This window comes from Dama dama, chromosome 8 (assembly GCF_033118175.1).
Source record: "Dama dama isolate Ldn47 chromosome 8, ASM3311817v1, whole genome shotgun sequence".
In the NCBI taxonomy this organism is placed as follows: domain Eukaryota; kingdom Metazoa; phylum Chordata; class Mammalia; order Artiodactyla; family Cervidae; genus Dama; species Dama dama.
In genome coordinates this window covers 48,505,171-48,525,182 of record NC_083688.1, presented here as the reverse complement: position 1 = coordinate 48,525,182, position 20,012 = coordinate 48,505,171, and the positions used below count along the sequence as shown (strand labels likewise).

Genomic DNA, 20,012 nt, shown 5'->3' with positions numbered 1-20,012 from the left:
AAATTCACTGGGTGGATAACCCTGGAGACTTGAATCATTCAGCCAGGAAACAGTAACTCAAGGCAGGTCAGGTTTCTTGGGGGCAGTCAAGATTTGGGGGCATCTGGTTCTCTCTCACTGTAGACTCGTCCATGGAAGAAATAATGTGTCTTGAGTTTTAATCAAGTTAATTGCTACAGAAGGTCCTGGGGAGGGTGACGGGCATACTTGTGGGGTTCTTGGAGCAAATGCTAATTTCTTTAAAAAGTATTAGCATTTACAGGGAAAAATACAAAACAGTTTTAGAATTAACCCACTGCTATCACCCTGTCAAAGTCATCATTATCATGGTTGTCTTATTTCTGCTTTGTTCCCTGACAATTTAAACTCATCATAGAAGCTTAAGTGATCCTATTAAGATAAAAGCCATATCACATCATCTGTCTCCTCAAAACCCTCCAAATGGTTTCATATTGTGTCAGAAAAAAAGTCAAAGTTCCCACTGGAGTCTGAGGCCCTGCCCGGCCACACTCCCCCGCCTGCTGACAATGCGCGTTCCTCATCTCTACTCCTCATCACTCTGCTTCGGCCACGGTGGCCTTGCTGTTCTGGGAACACGCCAAGATACTCATACCAGGGACTCTGCACTTCTGCCCAGAACACTCTTTGGTCAGAGACCAAATGGGTAGCTCATCGAGCTGCTGTTCAAACGAGAGGTTCTATGCTGTGAGAAACATCACCCCGCCCGCCGCCCTGACGCTCTCCAGCTCACGGCTCCTGTTCGCAGCATGGGCAGCACGCACCTCTGACCGTCTGCTCTGCTGTCTGTTTACTTGCCTACTGTCTTTCCTAGACTGGACACTCTACAAAAACACGGCTGGGTTTTGTTTACCGCCCTCTCTCCAGCTTTTGAAGCCGTGCCTGGCACATGCACAGTCAGCATGTCAAAGGAAAGAATGATACTGGCGTTACTAAGAGCAAGGAGGAAGCCCCAGCTGATTCCACATAAACTCCAGGTGCTGGTCTAACTGCTTTACACGTGTTAACTCACGTCATCCCCACTACGGCCCTATGACGGAGGTGCCGCTATTCTCCCCATATAATGGGTGGGGAGACTGAGACACAAGACATTAGTTTTTGCCCAAGATCATACAACAAATTAACAAGCTGGGAAGGGTTTGGGGATTGTTAATTAACTCACTCCTTTGTAATTTACAGATGGGAAGACCATGTCCAGGTGAGATGCTAATGAGAAGACTGCTGGCTGGGAACCTCTCTTTCCAGGGGGTGCTTACTAGGCTCCTGCCAGCTGGAGAACGACCCAAGCCCATCTCTCTCCAGTGATACCATAACACCCTGTCTTTACATGACCGGAAGCCCATAATACTTGGCAGAGCACCTAGCATCCAGCAAGCACTCAATAGTTTTTGAAAGAAAAAAGAATGAGAGATTATAAAATTTTTGGAAGCCAAGAAAGTCTCCTCTCAGATTACCAGTGGGCTTAGCAATGCAATCAACCACAGTGTCAAAGGACATGAGAATTCCATCTGAGATAACCTTTCTGATAGGCATCTCTTAGGGCAGCTAGAGCGTCTGTGAATGCCCAGCCTTGGGCTAACTTCCCCAGGCCCAGCAGATGGCTGGCAGAGGTTCTAGGGTCAACCTTTAGAGCAACCTGCTTTGTTTTTATTAAGTCACTCAGTCGTGTCCAACTCTTTGCAGCCCTGTGAACTACAGCATGCCAGGCCTCCCTGTCCATCACCAACTCCCAGAGTTTCTCAAACTCATGTCCATCGAGTCAGTGATGCCATCCAGCCATCTCATCCTCTGTCATCCCCTTCTTCCCCTGCCTTCAATCTTTCCCAGCATCAGGGTCTTTTCCAATGAGTCAGTTCTTTGCCTCAGGTGGCCAGAGTACTGGAGTTTCAGCTTCAGGATCAGTCCTTTCAATGAATATTCAGGACTAATTTCCTTTATGATTGACTGGTTTGATCTCTTTGCAGTCCAAGGAACTCTCAAGAGTCTTCTCCAACACCACAGTCCAAAAGCATCAGTTCTTTGGTGCTCAGCCATCTTTACAGTCCAACTCTCACATCCATACATGACCACTGGAAAAACCATAGCTTTGACTAGATGGACCTTTGTTGGCAAAGCAATGTCTCTGCTTTTTAATATGCTGTCTAGGTTGGTCATAGCTTTTCTTCCAAGGAGCAAGCATCTTTTAATTTCATGGCTGCAGTCACCATCTGCAGAGATTGTACTAAGAGACAACTGGTATGAAATTTTATACATATAAATATCCACCCACCTTTTCTACTCTAAGCCCATGTCCAGAAGAAAGACTCATGGACATTTTAGCCTGCTTTCACAGGAGTTGGCATGTGCATATTTATCACTGTGCATACAGTGGTTATGTCGGTAGATGTGGCAGAGGGTGGTGAGTGAGATGCTAGCAGATGGGCTGGTGAGTACCTGAGGAGACTGGCAAGGAGGAAAAGGCTCCATGGAGTATGATCAGTTCATCCCAATCTTCACGGGATGGCCTCATCCCTTCCTACCTACATTCCTACCTGCCTCAGTTCATCCCAATCCTCATCCCTTCCTACCCTGCCTGAATTCCTATGTATGTCCATCAATAAAATACTCCTCTCAGCTCTCCAAAATCTCTGTCTCATTTTTCCATCAGAATGAAACTGAAAAAGTGCTTATGTGTGCGTGGGACTGAGTACAATGTCATGACTGTCAAACACAGAGACCCAGCATCCTACTCTTCCCAGTATCCAGTCTCGAGCTGCGTCCAAACACCTTGATGGTCCTGTACTGAGGCCTCACAACTCAGCAGTGCCTTGTGCAGGTGAGCTGTGGTCAGTCCGAGAGGTTTCCAGGGAACAGCTGTTGATTAGCAAGACCTTCACAGACATAGAGTGGTGGTAAGCTTCTCAGCTCTGTCACCCTCAGGGGGAGTTTGGTGATTCTCACTCTGAGCTATTGCATTTCCTTTCAATGATGGGATGTGGAGAGGAAGCTTTACTGGCGACATAATAACTTCTGCTCACCTCCCTAGTGGCGCAGATGGTGAAGAATCTGCTTGCCGTGTCGGAGACCAGAGTTTGATCCCTGGGTCTGAAAGATCTCCTGGAGAAGGAAATGGCTACCCACTCCAGTATTCTTGCCTGGAGAATTCCATGGACAGAGGAGCCTGGTGGGTTACATACAGTCCATGGGGTTGCAAAGAGTGGGACACGACTGAACATCGAACACTTTCACTTTCACCTCCCTCCCAAATCTCACCAGATACAAGAAGCAGGGTCTGATTCTTCCTATGAGACCTCGATTTCAAGCCTCAGCAGAAGCTGCAGAGTTGCTTTCATGCATATTTTCATCTTGCTCTCACAAGCCTGTGTTTAAATATCTCACAAGTTTTTAACTATGGTATTCAATTATCTACAGTGCAATGCTTCTTGTCTATATTTACATCTCTAAAACAAAAATAAAACATTTCCTTGGTTAGTAATGATTATTACTAGATAATAATTTTAAAGACTGCTAAAATTTGTAACAATCATTATTAAGAGCACTGTGACTGGGCTCCATGCACACTGTCTCTTTTCCTTTGTCCTCGTTTTACAGATGGGGAAATCAAGGCTCAGACAAGGTGAGTGACGTAAAAGTCACCAGTGGGTGAAACTGGGATTGGAACTGGAGACACACTCTGTCTCTGCTGCCTGAGGCTTTATCCATGTACTGTTTTCACTATGAGTTATTACTGCATTGCTATGCTTTCCTTTTAAGAGCAGCCTGGTTTTGGGAACACTTAGGGTTCTTTTGTAACAAGGTGAAGCTACCCACAGCATCTCACTTACAGCTAAATGGAGCGGACTCTTCGTAGCACCGGAATCTGACTCTTCAAAAACACTGTTGGTTCTTTCCAAAAGCTGTGGAGATGAAAAGAAAACAACAGTATGTGAGTACAATCTGCAGAAGGAATCCTACTTTACAGATACTAATGTTGACATAAATGAAAAAGGACGCTTCAGAAACTTAAGAAATCATGCAACTTCTCAGAAATATATGAAATCAGATACAGCATATCTAAAACAAATATGTTAACTGAATATTTCAACTTCTAGGTCATCTTAGCATTTGCTATTTTTTAAAAAAAGCAGCCTTCATACTTGAAAAGTTCCTTAGCTTCACCAGTCTAGAAAAATAATTCTTGTTAAATCTACTTCCCACCCAGTAGTTAGTCATAATGAAAAAATGACAATACCCAGGGTCTACTCCACTATCAAAAACAGATTTACTGGAGATAGTGTTGAAAAAGACTTATGAAACTCTTTATTTTCATGAAGCTTACATTCTAGAGAGAGAACACAAACAAATAAACATACACATAAGAAAATAATCTGGTAGTGAAATAAGCTTATAATGAAAATAAAGTAGGGTGATGTGAAATGGAGTGACTGGGAAGCTTTTTACAGCTGACAGCCAGGGGAGGCTTCTCCAAGGAGATAACAGTTAAAGTGGGACTTCAGTAATAGGAAGAATTGTGGCTGGAAAGCATTCTGGGAGGAGGGAGGAGTTAATGCAAATATATCAAGTGGGGATGAACAGAGTGAGCTCAAGGAATGGAAGGAATAGTGGGATGAGGGCATGATGTTGGTGAGGGTATCCGGTAAAAGACATTTTCATTGACTCTTGTTAGAAGAACATATTGTTAAAACCTTTCTGGGCAAGTCTGTGCATACCTTTGACATCAGGAATTAATTCCTACTAAACAATTAGACAAGCACACAATGGCACGTGTATAAAGAAACATATTCATTTAAAAAATGCGCCCAGATGCTGCTCCAGGCAGTGAAGATTCAATAATAAATAGTATATTTAAAGATCCATTTTCTCAAGGCAGGGGGAGGCGGGGGCACAGGTGTCGGGCAATAAAAGAAAGAAGTTATGTAATTATTTAGAAAGCCATAGGTACTGTGGAGAAAAAACAGAGGAGTTTGGAAGGCTGGAAGAAAGGTCAGTTTGCAACTTTAAATATGAGATCAGGAACGGTCTTACTGAGCAGATGATGGTTAAACAAAATGTGGAGGTGGTAAGACAGCCATGTGGTATCTAGGGGAAGTGCATTCCAAGCAGAGGGGTAAACAATTGCCTAGTCCTTTAGGGACAGAGATGCTTAAGATCATGAATGAGATGGGGAAGAAGGATGAGAATAACAGGAAAGGAAAGGAGAGAGAGGGCAGGAAGGGTGGTAGTGTCATAAGGAGCCTTTGGGCTGCTGTAGAAAGTTTGGGGCTTTTGTCTTGAACGAGATGGAATTTCACTGGTGCACTTTGAGGAGAGGGCTGACTCCTTCTAACTTTTAGACTCTAGGGAGGGCACAGAGGCCGCTGATAGGTTGGGGCAAAAGTCCAAGAAAGAAATAACAATGGCTTGGAGCAGTGGGGTGGAGAAAAGTGTCGGATTGTGGATATTTTTGGAGGCAGAATCAACAGGATTTGCTGATGGATTGAATGTGAATGTAAGAGAGAAAAAGAAAGGATGATGCTCAGGATTTTGTTCCATGAACTGAAATGGAGAAGTGAGTAGAATATACATACTGGGAAAAAACAGAAGCTCAATTTTGGAAATGTTATATTTGAGATGTTTTTAAAGCTTAAAAACATACATGCTGGCCAAGCAGCTGTTGGATACACGGGTGTGGACTTCATGGTATTTAAAGCCGTAAGATTGGATAGGATAAGCCAGGGAGTTAAGCAGAGACGACAGACTGAATCCTGGGGGACCCAACACTGAGTTACAGAGATGAGGAGGAACCAGCAAGGAGACTCAGAATGAGTAGGTGAGATAGAAAGAACATCAGGAGAGCATGAAGCTCTGGAAACCAAGTGAAGAAAGAGTTTTAATGAGAGAATGCATAGCCATGTCAAAAGTCAAGTAAAAGATCAAGTAAAATGGGGCCTGAGAATTGCCCACTGGGTGTAGGAACATGGAGGCGATTAGAGACTCTGCGAAAAGCAGTTTATCAAGACACTGTTTATATGGGGAAAAAAGAGTAAATAGCAATAAGGATGAATTGAATAAATTGCAATGATATATATCACCACTTCTGATAAACTATCCCTCTTTATGTTGCCAGTTTGTGCTTCTTTGTATAGTGATGCATCCAGAAGAGACAAAACCCAAACACCTCGATGAGTGGTGAATATGGCAATATTCAATGTCCACTCCAGGCTCCTGACTGATGGGCTTGGGCTGCCTTATACTGCAGGGACTGGAAAGCTCAAAACTACGTTTCCTAGACTTCCTTGAACTAGGATTCCAGGGATGATTTAGGTCCTGCCAGTTAGATGCACTAATTTGAAATGTTAGAGACAGAGTGAGTAGAGGACATCTTTGATCGCTGATGCTAAGCAGAGTCACGGAGACTTTGGTTTGTCCTTCAGCTTCCCGTGTGCAGGCTTAGTGAGGGTCGAGAAGCAGGACACAGGGATCCAGACAGCCATTTTCAACAGTGTGGATCAAGCAGATGCGGTGTGGCTCTCGGGCCAGTGACAGTGACAAGCTGGCTCCTGTGTGTCAGCTGGGGTGATGTGTCTGTGGAGCAGCCATTCCACGGCTGCTTTCTGACGCCCCATCTCTCTGGTCACAGGGAGGGGGCAGGAGCCCTGACAATCCAAGTTCATCAGTTCAGGTGTATTTCTGGAGGATCAGCCTAGGGTCCCCTCTCCTAGACTTCCCAACAAACACCTGTTTTTTAAAATATCAAATTTTAAAATTTTCTGTTTTTCTGCTTAAAACAGCTAGCATGGCTGTTGTTTCCTTCAAATGAACCTGGCTGATTCAAAAAGTAATACAGATTTAAGTTTTCTTAATGTGGGGTGGAGAAAGGGAAAATACACCACCCAGTACACTAGAAAGCGAAACTTCCTAACATGCTCTTTATTCAGATTTCTCCCATAAAGGAGAAACCTGTCAAGTGGAAAAACACATTTTAAAGCCATATGTGTGGAAAGATACCATTTTCATTTCAAGAACTGTATTGATATGTCTACCTATGCAGAAAAGAAAGGTGAGAAACATATACCTTAAAATGTTTAATACAGTAGCCTAAAAGTGGGAGATTAGATGATTTTTATTTTCTTCTTTATCTTTCCTGATTTTTTTTTTTTTTTTGGTGAATGTATATTGGTTTTGTAATAAAAACACTAAAGCTATTTCTATTTGGAATAAAAGTGATGAACATTTCTTTTCATTTACTAGAATGATGTCCACAGACCCCTAGGTAAGTCCATCCTAGACCTGGGCCTAGTTCTAGTTCTGTGGCTAGAACTTCTTTCTAGCTAACTCATGCGGAAAAAAAAAAAAAGGTTGCATTCTCTGGCAGATCAAATATCAGTGTAAAACTGATCATCTAAAAGCACATAATTTCAAATTTTCAAGTAAAACAATACAAATAATTATATCAGAAGCATGACACATTATGTTTTTATTAGTGTGAAAATAGAATTCGGAACTGAAGCAATCTACGATATATTAGAATAATGAGAGTAAATTTCACTTTAACTTCAAAGCAAATAACTTTAAAAACCAATCTGCTGTACAAAGTTGAAATAAAAGCAGCCCCAACTGCTTGAAAAGGCTAGAGAACAGCTGTTCTTTGCTTTGTTTTGCAACATTATCACCTGCAAGACTTCCTGGAATTGACAGTGTGTACCAACTCCAAATCCTGTCCTAGAACGAACTTTTAATCAAAGGAACACAGAATCATTTCCACTATTATTACAAACACGATGAACAGGAGCAAGAAGACAATATACTGTTTATAGTCACAAATGAGCTATATTCCCAGAAGATTTACTGTGGAAGACCATTTTTCTACATGTGTACCTTGATTATCCTAATAGCATGGGGTGCTTTACTTCAGTCATTTGCTTAATGTCATCTATCTGGGGGACCCTGGGTTAGGAACCAGATTCAACTGTGCAGCGAGCAGATGTGGTCACTGACTTAGGAGAGCTTTGAGGCTAGTGGGGAAGCCACAGAAGTTAACAGGTAGTGAAAACTGTGAGGCAAGAGCTAGGGTGCAAGATGCTACGGGAATATGAAGGAAGAGGTACCTGACATAACCTTGGGGGGTCAAAGAAGACTCCTCTGTAAAGGAAACTTTACCCTGAGACCAGGATGGTAGGAGTCTGCCAGGCAAAGACGGAAGGGACTACTCAGGCAGAAGAAAGAGCTTGTGAGAACAGTGAGTGCAACACCAAAAGCTTTAAGTTCGTTAAAACTAGATAACATGTAGGATTGAAGAAAGAGTGAGGAGCAATGAGGCTGCAAATGTAAGCAGATAATAGATTAGGTCCAGGGTGATCATATCGTTACTGTCCAATCCAGGCCATTTTTCAGATTGAAATTGGGCTGGGATAATAGCTGTAAGGGCTTCCCTGGTGGCTCAGATGGTAAAATATCTGCCTACAATGCAGGAGACCTGGGTTCAGTCCCTGGATCAGGAAGATCCCCTGGAGGAGGAAATGGCAACCCACTCCAGTATTCTTGCCTGGGAAATCCCACAGACAGAGGAGCCCCGTGGGCTTCAGTCTGTGAGGTCACAAAGAGTTGGACAAGATTGAGCAGCTAACACTTCCACTTTAAACAGCGGTAAAGCAGAGCATCAAATCGGGATAATTCCTGAGACTCACTGAAGTGCTTTTAGTAGGGAAGAGGCATGATCATGATCAGATTCTTGGGTTTCATGAAAATTCTTTAACTGCAGTGTGGCAAATGAACTGCAGTGGTGCTTGGGCCAGGTGAGTTCTGCAACTCTAGGAGCAGGGAGATCAGTTAGCATATTTCGATTATGGGATTCATACATTGTGAATTAAGTTGCTGAGAACTGATGGTGGCCTGTACTGCAGAAGAGGCAGAGGAAATGGAAGGAAGTGGGGATATTCAGGACTTTTATTTACTCCTTTATTCATTCATTCAATAATTACTTATTGAGTGCTGTGCCAGATACTGAGATTTCCAGTTCTCACATGGTTCATACCCACATGAACCTTAGAGTCCAAAAGGCGTAATGGGCATCATTCATCAACTGAGCAATGGAGGAAAGGGAAAGAACAGGGTCAAGAATGACATTCAGTTTTCTTGCTTTGATAACAGGGTGAATGGTCATGCCTTCTTTAAGATAAGAAACAAAGAGAAGGCACAAGGTCGGGGAAGGAAAATGCCTTGAGTTTTAGTTTGAAGTGCTTCTGGGACATTCAAGGCTAGATGTCCGCTGGACAGATGGATATAACGTTTGAAGCTTAGAAGAGAGAACTGGGCAGGAGTGATGGATTTGGCAATCATCAGCAATGGCTGAGACAGCATGCCTTCACTGTGGATGAGACTGCCTAGGGGAAAGTGCAGTGAGAAAGGACCCAAGCCCCAGGAACCTCAATTATTTAGGGTTTGGAAGAAAGTCGTAAAGGAGGCTGTGAGAAGAGGAGGGTTCAGAGAGGTATGAGGAAAACCTGGAGAATGAGGAGATGACGATGATGGTGGTGGCAATGATGACGGTGGTGGAGGCTATGATTACCATGATATGACGGTGGTGGTGGTGATCAATGACACTGTCATCTCACTGATGACAAACAAAAGTTATTAAGCATTTACCATGAGTTAAGAATTCCATAGATCATCTCAACCCATCCTCAGAAATCCACTAAGTAACCTGCTCAAGCTTGCACAGCCTGGAAAATACAGATCATGGAATTGAACCCAGGTCTAACTCAAAACCCATGTTATTTATCCCACAAAACACCTTCCTATCAACTGATAGCTGAGACTTGCCTCTGATATTTCAAAGGAAAAAGAAAATAGGGATGAGGTAGGAAACATGAAGAGTTTTTTTATGTGCATTTTTTTAAGTATGTGAGTCTTTTTTATGTCTCTAACTTCAACAATTCCCTTTGATCATTGAGATTTTCCTCTTTGTTTCCTAAGTAGTGGTAAGTAGTCATTTAGTTACACAGCAGTCAAAGGGAACTGGAATCTAGCTCCTCTAAGATGCCTCTTCTTTTGGTGATTCTTCTTTGTTAGTTAAGAAGGCAATGTGAAAAAGTAGGGAGAAAAGAAATTTGCAAGTCATTCAAAAGTGATGTTTATGTTAAGACTTCTCTTTCTAATTTAAAATTGATTCTAAACATATCAAGTCCAAGGGATGAGGCAGATACACAGCACTGCTCAGAGACTCGACTCTGCATAAATGTCTCGGGAGAAACATGGGGCCCCAGAGAGACAGAGAACGCCCAGCATGACTCATTATACAAACTCGTACTTAAGCCTGGAGCCTGCAATATTACTGGAAAATAACATTGCTCTACGGAGATCACCCTCAACCTACCTTGTCAAAATCCGAAATAGAATGGTTCTTTTGAAACATAGTCATAGCTAGAATACATGCCAAAGAAGTGGCATCATAAAAAGCAATGAGTTCTGCACATAAAGCTTGCAGTTATAAATCAAATAACATAAATTTATATGTATAATACGAAGCAAACAAGTTATAACTTTCTTTCTTTTAAGACCAATTCCACTTAATATATCCTCTGGCTAATCATCAACATTTACACAATCCATGCATTCACATGCTAGTTTCCATGTTGAATTACACTCATAAATCCAGTGTACACATCCAGTACATTGCCATAGGTTTCTACTGGCACGATAAAAAATTTACACTCACTTCAAGGATTGACTTGGTTCTCTGCCTAAACAATCTATTATAACAGTTGTTTTAATAAAGCCTTTATCTGGACCACTTAATCTTATTCCTTGTTACCTATAAAATCCCAGAAATGCTGCTTTTCTCAATTGATCAATCATTTATGAAGCTTGTATAGACAGTCTAGCACTGCTTGAGCCCACAGCCTCCTATCACCTTGCATTTGCCAAGAGTCTCTTGGCCAAAAAACCCAGAAGGTCTGAGGTTTAAACTACTCCCAACCCCAATGACAAATAAAGATGGGCATCTGAGGTGGGAATTAAGAGAAAAAAACTAGGGTGAGAGCAAGCAGACTTTGTTTGTGAAACATGAACCCTCTATTTCAACTGGATGGTGGTGGCGGTGGCTGGGGTGTTCTATAACTTTGGGGGGCTGAAAAATGATTGTGTAAATATTATAGCAATTCAAAGGACATTCTTTGAATTTGGAAAGCATTTCCACAGGACTGGAGGGCTCACACAAAGAACACCTCAGTGTCTTAAATTTAAAAGCAGCAGAGGTAACAGAAGGCCAAGTTTAAGCCTCTTTCTCTATAAACTGAATCTGCGATGATAAAATCAAGAATAAATATGAACTTGATGGTAAGCCAACTGGCCACTGGGTTAACAAAACAGTGATCTTATCCAAAATTGAGAGGAAACACATAAATATTACACTTTATAAGTGCTTTATAAGTAGACTGGTTATTTGAAAACATGGCAAGAAAAAATTCAGAAATCTCAGGAGACCTTCAGCTGATCTAACCCAGTTTCTAAATGTGTTATTTAAGAAAGCAAGTGTGGATCAGACTGTAAAGAACAGCAAGGTGTAGCCAGCGGGTCTGTGAGGCAACCCTCATGCTGGGCAGTTCTGGTTAGACTCCTCCTACTAGTTTCCACAGGTTAGTGGGGAGGGGAGGAGTTAGAAAACCAGTCAGAAAATATCAAGGCGGTGCTCTGAGGAAAGCGTTTAGAATGGATGTATTTATCTTTCAGCAGTGAGAACTGAGAGGACATTTATGAGCATTCAAGTCTGCAAAGGGCTGGAAGCAGACCAAGACCCCTTGGAAAGCTGGCATCTCTGTCAGAAATTCTATTTCACATTCCACTTGTCTGTGCTTGAGAATGAGATGCTATTTGGGCAACCTCAAGGCTGACCCAGAGTCCACTCTGCTGTGACCTGAGTCTGGCGCAAGCCAGAAGAGGGGGCTGAGTCTGCAGAAGTTTCAGACCACCCAGCCTGTGTCCACACTCCACTGAGAGGCTCCCAGGGGCCCAGGAGAGTGCTTGGGGTAGCCCACAGGGCTTTCAGTCTCAGAATTAATATGACACTCCAGGCGGTACTGGACCCTAGTGAACCCCCGGTCTTTGGGCCTAGCCCAAAATAAACTCGCTTCCTCATGATGACACATAGGTAACAGCAGTGACTACCTGTTTCTCAGGATTCTGCTCACACCCCTTCACAGCTATTAGAAAAAGCGGTGTTGCTTGAAATTGTTATTAGCAACAATTACTGGATACTCACTGGCTCCTGGAGATGTATGAATCTAATCTAATTTCTGCCTCCTCCACTCAATTCCATAAGTAAGGAGCCATTAACTCTCTATACTTTGTGCAAGTCAAGGTCTATGCAACTTCAAAAGGAGATAACACAAATTAAGGAGGGCGCTACTAGAAGCTTAGCTTCTTGGGAGCTGATTTTGATTACTCTGCTTATCTCCTCTCTCCAGTGTGTATTCAGTTCCTGGTGATTTCCTTGCCAATTAAAAGGCAGAAGAGCCTGTAGTATGTGTATGGAAGGCTAATGAAACCTGCTGTGAAGATAAAGGCAAATACAAGATACAAAATGCATGGTGTTCAAAAACTATCTTGTAAGAGGCCTTAAAAATGTTCATCTACTTTGACCCATAAACCTACTTCAGACTCTATCCTGAGAATGTTTTAAGCCCAAAGCCACTCAAGAGTGAAACAGTGGTAAACAACCTAAATAGAAGAATGTCTAAGTTGTGATTGATCCAACACTTGAAAATTATTTAGCTTTAAAAATGTTTACCAAGTGTTTCTAATAGCACTGGGAAAGGATCATTCAGAATATTTTATGGAAAAATAATCAATGCATAAAACTGCATATTTAATATTATCTCACGTATGTAAAAGAGTAAAATATGTGAGAAGGAGACTGGAAGGAAATATACCAAGAGGGTTAATAATAACTGCTTTGTGCTTTGTAGTAGAGGGACTTTGGGTGTTTGATTTTTTCTTTTCACTTTTCTACATATTCTAAACTTTCTACAACAAATACAGATTACTCTAAAAAGAATAAAATAAATTTGTATTTAAAAGTGAGATAGTTGAGTCAGATGATTTCCAAGGTCCCTTTAGCATCATATCCAGTAAAAATTTATGAGGGGGCGGGGGAGAGTCCAATATTTTCATGACTATATTTCTGGTATTCTTAATTAAATCAATAATACCAATTTGGCTAGTTCACTGTTGGTTGAGTACATTCCTTCATGGCCATTAAATTGCAAATTTCTTAGAGGCAGAGACTACCTATTCCTTGCAGAAGGTATTAAATAATGTTTATTGAATTTAATTTAAATCTGATAAGTGAGGCAGGAGGGGGGATCGGGATGGGGAACACATGTAAATCCATGGCTGATTCATGTCAATGTATGGCAAAAACCACTACAATATTGTAAAGTAATCAGCCTCCAACTAATAAAAATAAATGGGGAAAAAAAAAACTCTAACTGCTAAAAAAAAAAAAAAAATCTGACGAGTGAATGAGAGAGCACTGGTGGAATTAATTACAGGGTGATAACACATTTGCTTCCCTGCTTCGACACTGCAATACTATAAAAACATAACTGGAATCTTATATTTTGAATAGATTTTTCCCTTTAGAAAAACCATGTGAATACTGTATTCACTGTTACTTTTAATAAATCAACTAACCAGCCAAACAAACAAACCTGATCTTTCACAGAACATGGTCTTATAACTGAAAAATGCTTGAGAGTAAGCGTGTCTTTCTAAACCCCAATGTCAGACCCCAATGCCAGGGAGTGGTAGAACTGATCCTGAGGTGACCCTCTGGCCTTCACTTATAAGGAAGCAAAGAAGACTAATATCAAATTAAATTTTTATACAATCAATTGACCAATACCATAAAGAAGGTAAGATACTAGTAAAAGAATTCTTTTTTTTTTTTTACTAGTAAAATAATTCTAAACATATTTTCTGGTTTCAAATACATATATCAGTCCAGAGAAAGCCATATAATATGTTTTTGAAATAATGAAACAGTAGAATTCTTTTTATCTTGCCATGAGCATCCCATATAAGGAAGAATATTAAAATTAACTCAAGAAATAAGTCACTCCCTTTAGGGATAAGATATCATGGTTCCTGAAAACACAAGAACTTATCTAAGGTTGAAGCCAAAACTGATTATGAAGGAACAAGGATTTTAACTCACTGAAGGAGTTGCAAAGAATCACTGCAGAAGTCATCCCAAATGTGAAAAAATCATCAAAATGCTCCCTATTATTATTTTCGAGGTTCCATGGCAGCTTTGGATTTTAATGATTTAACTCATGCTCAGAATTCCTAAGTTCAATTTTTTCCAAGCCAAATAAAAATATGAAATGAATATATCTGGATTAAACAGAACCAGAAGGAATAATTCACCTTAATAAAGACATTATTCTCTCTCGTGCCATAATTTCCTATAACTGAATTTGGTTTCATGCTTTTGTCTGGGCAGTGAGCCAAAAGAGGGAAGGAATATTGATGTCTTGGAGATAGGACAGAAAAGAGAGAGAGCTGAAAAGCGTCCCTATGAAAATCTCTGAGGAACAGGCTGCAGTCAAAAGCAAATGCCAAAAGCACCAATCTTAGATAAAGTGTGTGCCTTGACTGCTGATACCAGCAAAATTTGTCTCTGGGGCACCCTCAGCGGTGCTAGGGATGGGATAGTGATAATTATGGCAAGGAATTTGTTCACAACAGAAAACTTGGGCTCTTCTCTTGATGTTCATAATAAAGGAATTAGCCTAGACTATACCTACCTCCTCCTGAAATTTGCAGATTAATTCAAAAGTTAAGGCCACTCTTCTATATCAGTAGTGAGCTCAACACACCGGTATATTAAATTGGTGTATTCAGTCTGAGTGACCTGACTCTCTTTTGGATCCCAGCATTACAAGTGTGCTGTGGTGATGGTGTGGTGATGGTGGGGTATGTGTGTGTATGTGAAGGGGCAGGGATGGGGGGAGGAACACAAAAGCAAAAAGTCTGTTTTAACCAACCATCATCATACTTGAGTAACATGCTGTTCAGTTGCTAAGTCATGTCCGACTCCTTGCGAGCCCAAGGACTGCAGCATGCCAGGCTCCCCTGTCCTTCAAGATTTCCAAGAGTTTGCTCAAACTCATGCCCATTGAATTGGTAATGCCATCCAACTATCTCATCCTCAGTCGCCTCCTTCTCCTGCCTTCAGTCTTTCCCAGCATCAAGGTCTTTTCAAATGAGTCAGTTCTTCACATCAGGTGGCCAAAAGATTGGAGTTTCAGCTTCAACATCAGTCCTTCCAGTGAACACTCAGGACTGATCTCCTTTAGGATGGACTGGTTGGATCTCCTTGCAGTCCAGGCGACTCTCAAGAGTCTTCTCCAACACCACAGTTGAAAGCATCAATTCTTCAGCACTTGGCCTTCTTTATGATCCAACTCGCACATCCATACATGAGTATTGAAAAAACCACAGCTTTGATGATATGGACCTTTGTTGGCAAAGTGATGTCTCTGCTTTTCAATATGTTGTCTCGGTTTGCCATAGATCTTCTTCCAAGGAGCAAGTGTCTTTTAATTTCATGACTGCAGTCACCATCCACAGTGATTTTGGAGCCCAAGAAAATAAATATTGCCACTGTTTCCATGTTTCCCTCATCTATTTGCCATGAAGTGAGTGATGGGACTGGAAGCCATGATCTTAGCTTTTCGAACGTTGAGTTTTAAGCCAGCTTTTTCATTCTCCTCTTTCAACCTCATCAAGAGGCTCTTCAGTTCCTCTTCACTTTCTGCCATTAGGGTGGTATCAGCTGCACATCTGAGGTTACTGATATTTCTCCCAGCAATCTTGATTCCAGCTTGAGCTTCATCCAGCCTGGCATTTTGCCTGATGTACTCTGCATAGAGTTAAATAAGCAGGGTGACAACATACAGCCTCAATGTCCTCCCTTTTCAATTTGGAACCAGTCCATTGTTCCATGTCCAGTTCTAAGTGTTGCTTCTTGACCTGCATATAGGTGTGTTTCGCTGGAGGCATGTAAGGTGCTCTTGTATTCCCATCTCTTTAAGAATTTGCCACAGTTTGTTGTGATCCACATAGTCAAAGGCTTTAGCATAGTCAATTAAGCAGAACTAGATGTCTTTCCGGAATTCCCTTGCTTTCTCTATGATCCAACAGATGTTGGCAATTTGATCTCTGGTTCCTCTGCCTTTTCTAAATCCAGCTTAAACATCTGAAAGTTTCTCAGTTCAAGTACTGCTGAAGCCTAGCTTGAAGGATTTTGAGCATTACTTTGCTAGCATGTGAAAAGAGTGCAATTGTACCTTCCTTTGAATATTATTTGGCACTGCCCTTCTTTGGGATTGGAATGAAAACTGACGTTTTCTAGTCCTGTGGCCGTTGCTGAGTTTTCCAAATGTGTTAGCATATTATATTGAGTGCAGGTCTTTAACAGCATCATCTTTTAGGATTTGAAATAGCTCAGCTGGAATTTCATCACCTCCACTAGCTTTGTTCATTTAGGAAAAAGAATTAGAGGGATAAATACCAAGAGGTTCTTGATAAGATTCCCTATTGTTAAGAAAAACAATTCAAAACTTGTAAATTATGCAAAGAGGATAATTCCATGTCCCTTTAAAAATCACACTGAGGCATTGTTTTAACAAGCCTACCCAGGGATTAATTTTTAGTAAAATGTTGATTAAGGGCTCAGTCTCTATGAAGTTACATTTTGACTCGTAGATCTGTTTCCTCTAGAAATACACATTATTTCTGTGTAGTGGAAAAGATCACTCTAGATATGATAGCTTATTTCTCCTTTGGATGGTAACAAGTTTTGTATCTAAACTAACAATCTTACTCTAATATTATTTTACTAAACTGTCTATGAATGCTCTGTTCTGCAAACGCTCCTTGAATAAGCTTTAGCATCTTAGCGGTTCCACCATTACTTAATGAGATTTTAAAAAATCTTTAACATGCATTCCTTTTCTATTATGAGAGTTTCATTTAAAATTTTGTGAGGTGTATACTCTGACATCACTCATCAGCGCCAATCTTCATACAAGACCTCAAAAGTCTTAATATCCATTGAAAATGCCTATAAAAATCTACCCCCATCAATGTCGTTCCACAACAGACTCTCCTTGGGACGCTCAGAGAACTCGAGGAGGTGCCTTCCTCACCTGCTGAGGGAGCTTGTGCAGATGCAGGGCAGACAGAGCTATGCCATCCCATGATCAGAAAATCAATTTGACTGGACTTCCAATGAACTCTTCAAGCTCTAAGACTGAGGACTCATGGGCTCACCTCCACTCTTCAAGTATCTACTTTATCCAGAGAATCATGGTAGTGGCCAAGAGCTTTTCAACTGGGGATGAAGGCCTCATGGTCTGTACCCACTCATTTTTCTCCCAGGAACCGTTGCCAGATAACAACACCGCCCTCCTCTCACCCTCAGTCTAGGCAAAGAGAGGAGGCCTGCCTTGGAGGGCGACGTCCATTCAGCGCATTTCGGGGGACTCACAGCACATCACCTCTTCTCCCTTTCTGGCCTCCTCTCCGACTTGGAATCCGAGACAGAACTGCACGGAGCCTCTTCCCAGGCAGATGCGTCCAGGACTTAAATCTCAAATCACCCTACAGCGCAAGAGGGAGACCCCTCCCTCCTCCCCATTTCACCTCTCTTTAAAAATAAATCTCTCTGCAGAAGAAAATGAAATACACAATAAAGCATAGATCATTTATGACTAAAAGCAAAAGCACACTAACGTCATTTAAGCTAAATGAGATAATTCAAAGAATTCTTTCTCCCAAAGCTTGTACAATTTCTTTTCATTTAATCATATCTTCATTTATATATGATAACTACTCTGCCGTGGTTATTTTACTGATATAGGCATTACAAAAGTATAAGAAAATTATGGTTTTAGATTAATAGGATATACATAAAAATCATGGCAGAGTTCTATTTTCTTTAGCATAATGAAATTGTGATGCTCCTCAGTCTGATTTTTTGTCTATCAATTTGAAAAATAATTTCTTCTGTGGGTCTTTCTGTTGTGGATCCACCTTAGTCACACACTCTACCTCTGATAATTATGCCTTTTCTTAATTGAAGGGGTTGCTGGGAGCCAGCCTATAGGCAGGCCTTTTGGCAAATCTAGCCCTCCTGGATTTTCTTTCTGTGAGATGTCCATCCATGTCTGACTCCTGTTATCTTGTCCTTTTGCTATTACTGAACAGGAAACACTGACCCTTCCTTCCAGAGCAGCCAACATTCTTGGGAGAAAGGGGGAGACACTGTTCATAGGATTTAATTCCTATTCCTTTCAATTTCGTCCTCTCATTCCACAGTTTCCCCTCTACTACAACAACCAAAACCCAAACCCCCTTTTCACAGTTATGTAAATAACTATCAGTCTCTTGGGGAACACACGCACCTTCCCAACCACCACAACACAAAATAAGATTTGCAGTCCAAACCTTGAGAGCCCATGGACAACTCATGAATTTTAATGAATTTTAAAGTCAGGCCCTATGCTATTTCGTCTCTCTTTTTGTTTCACAAATCCAGCAATTCTAAAAATTAGTCATGTTCGGCTGATGGCAAGAATGAAGAATCTTCAGCAAACAGCATCCGTCATTTAAAACACACTAAAATTTGTGAATTTGAGCCACTAGGATGCAAAGAGAGCCATTTCACCAATTTGGGAGTGTCTTTGCCTCCTTTCCCATCTGTTGTTGTCTTTTCTTTCTCGCTGTTAATTAGCTCTTTGAACAGAAGATGTAAGAGGGAAGGGTATTTAATTCAATAAAGTATATCACTGAGGTTCTCACAGTACTAACAGTGAGAAATTAGAAAGAGAGTTGAAACTATCATTTAAAATTAAGTTTTCATATCACCCCATGCACTTACCTTCTACCTCATTCCTATTAATGAAAGAAAACCTTAGAATGTTGTGTAACTTCACATCACTCAGACAAGCAATTTAAAAGATATCTATACTCTGGTAATGTTTTCCCCCAGGGGCTCAGCAGTCAAGAATCCGCCTGCCAAGGCAGGAGACCTGGGTCTGATTCCTGGGTTGCGAAGACCCCCTGGAGAAGGAAATGGCAACCCACTCCAGTATTCTTGCCTGGGAAATCCCATAGACAGAGAAGCCCGGCAGGCTACAGTCCACAGGGTCCCAAAAGAGTCAGACGTGACTTAGAGACTAAGAGACTAACAACAGCAAGATATTCTTGTAAAGTTTTTTCCTTGTTGCTCCCAATTATCTATGAGAATGACTTTGCTCTGGTTTTATCAAGGCTTTATTAAACAAACAAACTCTACATGCGTTCTCTAAAAGCTGTGGAAAAATCTAATTTGGATGAAGTCTTGTTTTAATTTTTTTTTTTTTTTTTAATTTGGAGCTTCAAACATGTCAGTGTGTAGCTGAAAGGCAGCTGTAAGAAATTCAGAGTCCCATTTAAAAAAACAGGTGACACTGTCAGCTCTGCACAATTTAAACTAAGACACCGTCACTGGCTGTGCAAGAGCACAGATGTCAAATTTGGACCCTATTTTCTTCAACCTCTGAGAGCAAACACTGTATCAGAGATCCTTTCATTTAGAGTCTGGATTATTTAGAAACACATTTGACACTGAAAGCTCTAACTTCCCTTCTGATTCCCATGTTCATGGTCACTGAAAGTCAAATCAGAATGATCTCTTTACAAAATCTAGCATCGAATATAAAATAAGTTGTAAAAGAAATATTTTCAGTTTTTTTACTTATTTCTCTTAAAAGTCAAGGGATCAGTGATAAAAGGATTAAAATCAAGAAAGCATGATAGAAATAAATGAAAAAAAAAAACAAATAAAAAAAAAGAAAAAAAAGAAAATAAAATCAAGAGAGCATATCTTAAAAGAGCAAGATCACAACTTGCAGGCCATTTTCTTTTTTGTTTACTCTACATCCTTTGGAATTTTAATTACTAATACC

The 20,012-nt window shown here is 40.9% G+C and overlaps 1 protein-coding gene across 3 annotated transcripts in view; it reads right to left on the bottom strand.

The window, feature by feature from the left end:
* The window catches only part of ANKRD44 (ankyrin repeat domain 44), a 314,903-nt gene that overhangs the window by 33,831 nt on the left and 261,060 nt on the right, over window positions 1-20,012 (bottom strand). For all 3 annotated transcript variants that reach the window (XM_061149089.1, XM_061149091.1, XM_061149092.1), the window contains exon 18: window positions 3,843-3,914. In XM_061149089.1, the coding sequence (XP_061005072.1) occupies window positions 3,843-3,914 (72 nt within the window). The remainder of the gene's footprint in view (window positions 1-3,842; window positions 3,915-20,012) is intronic.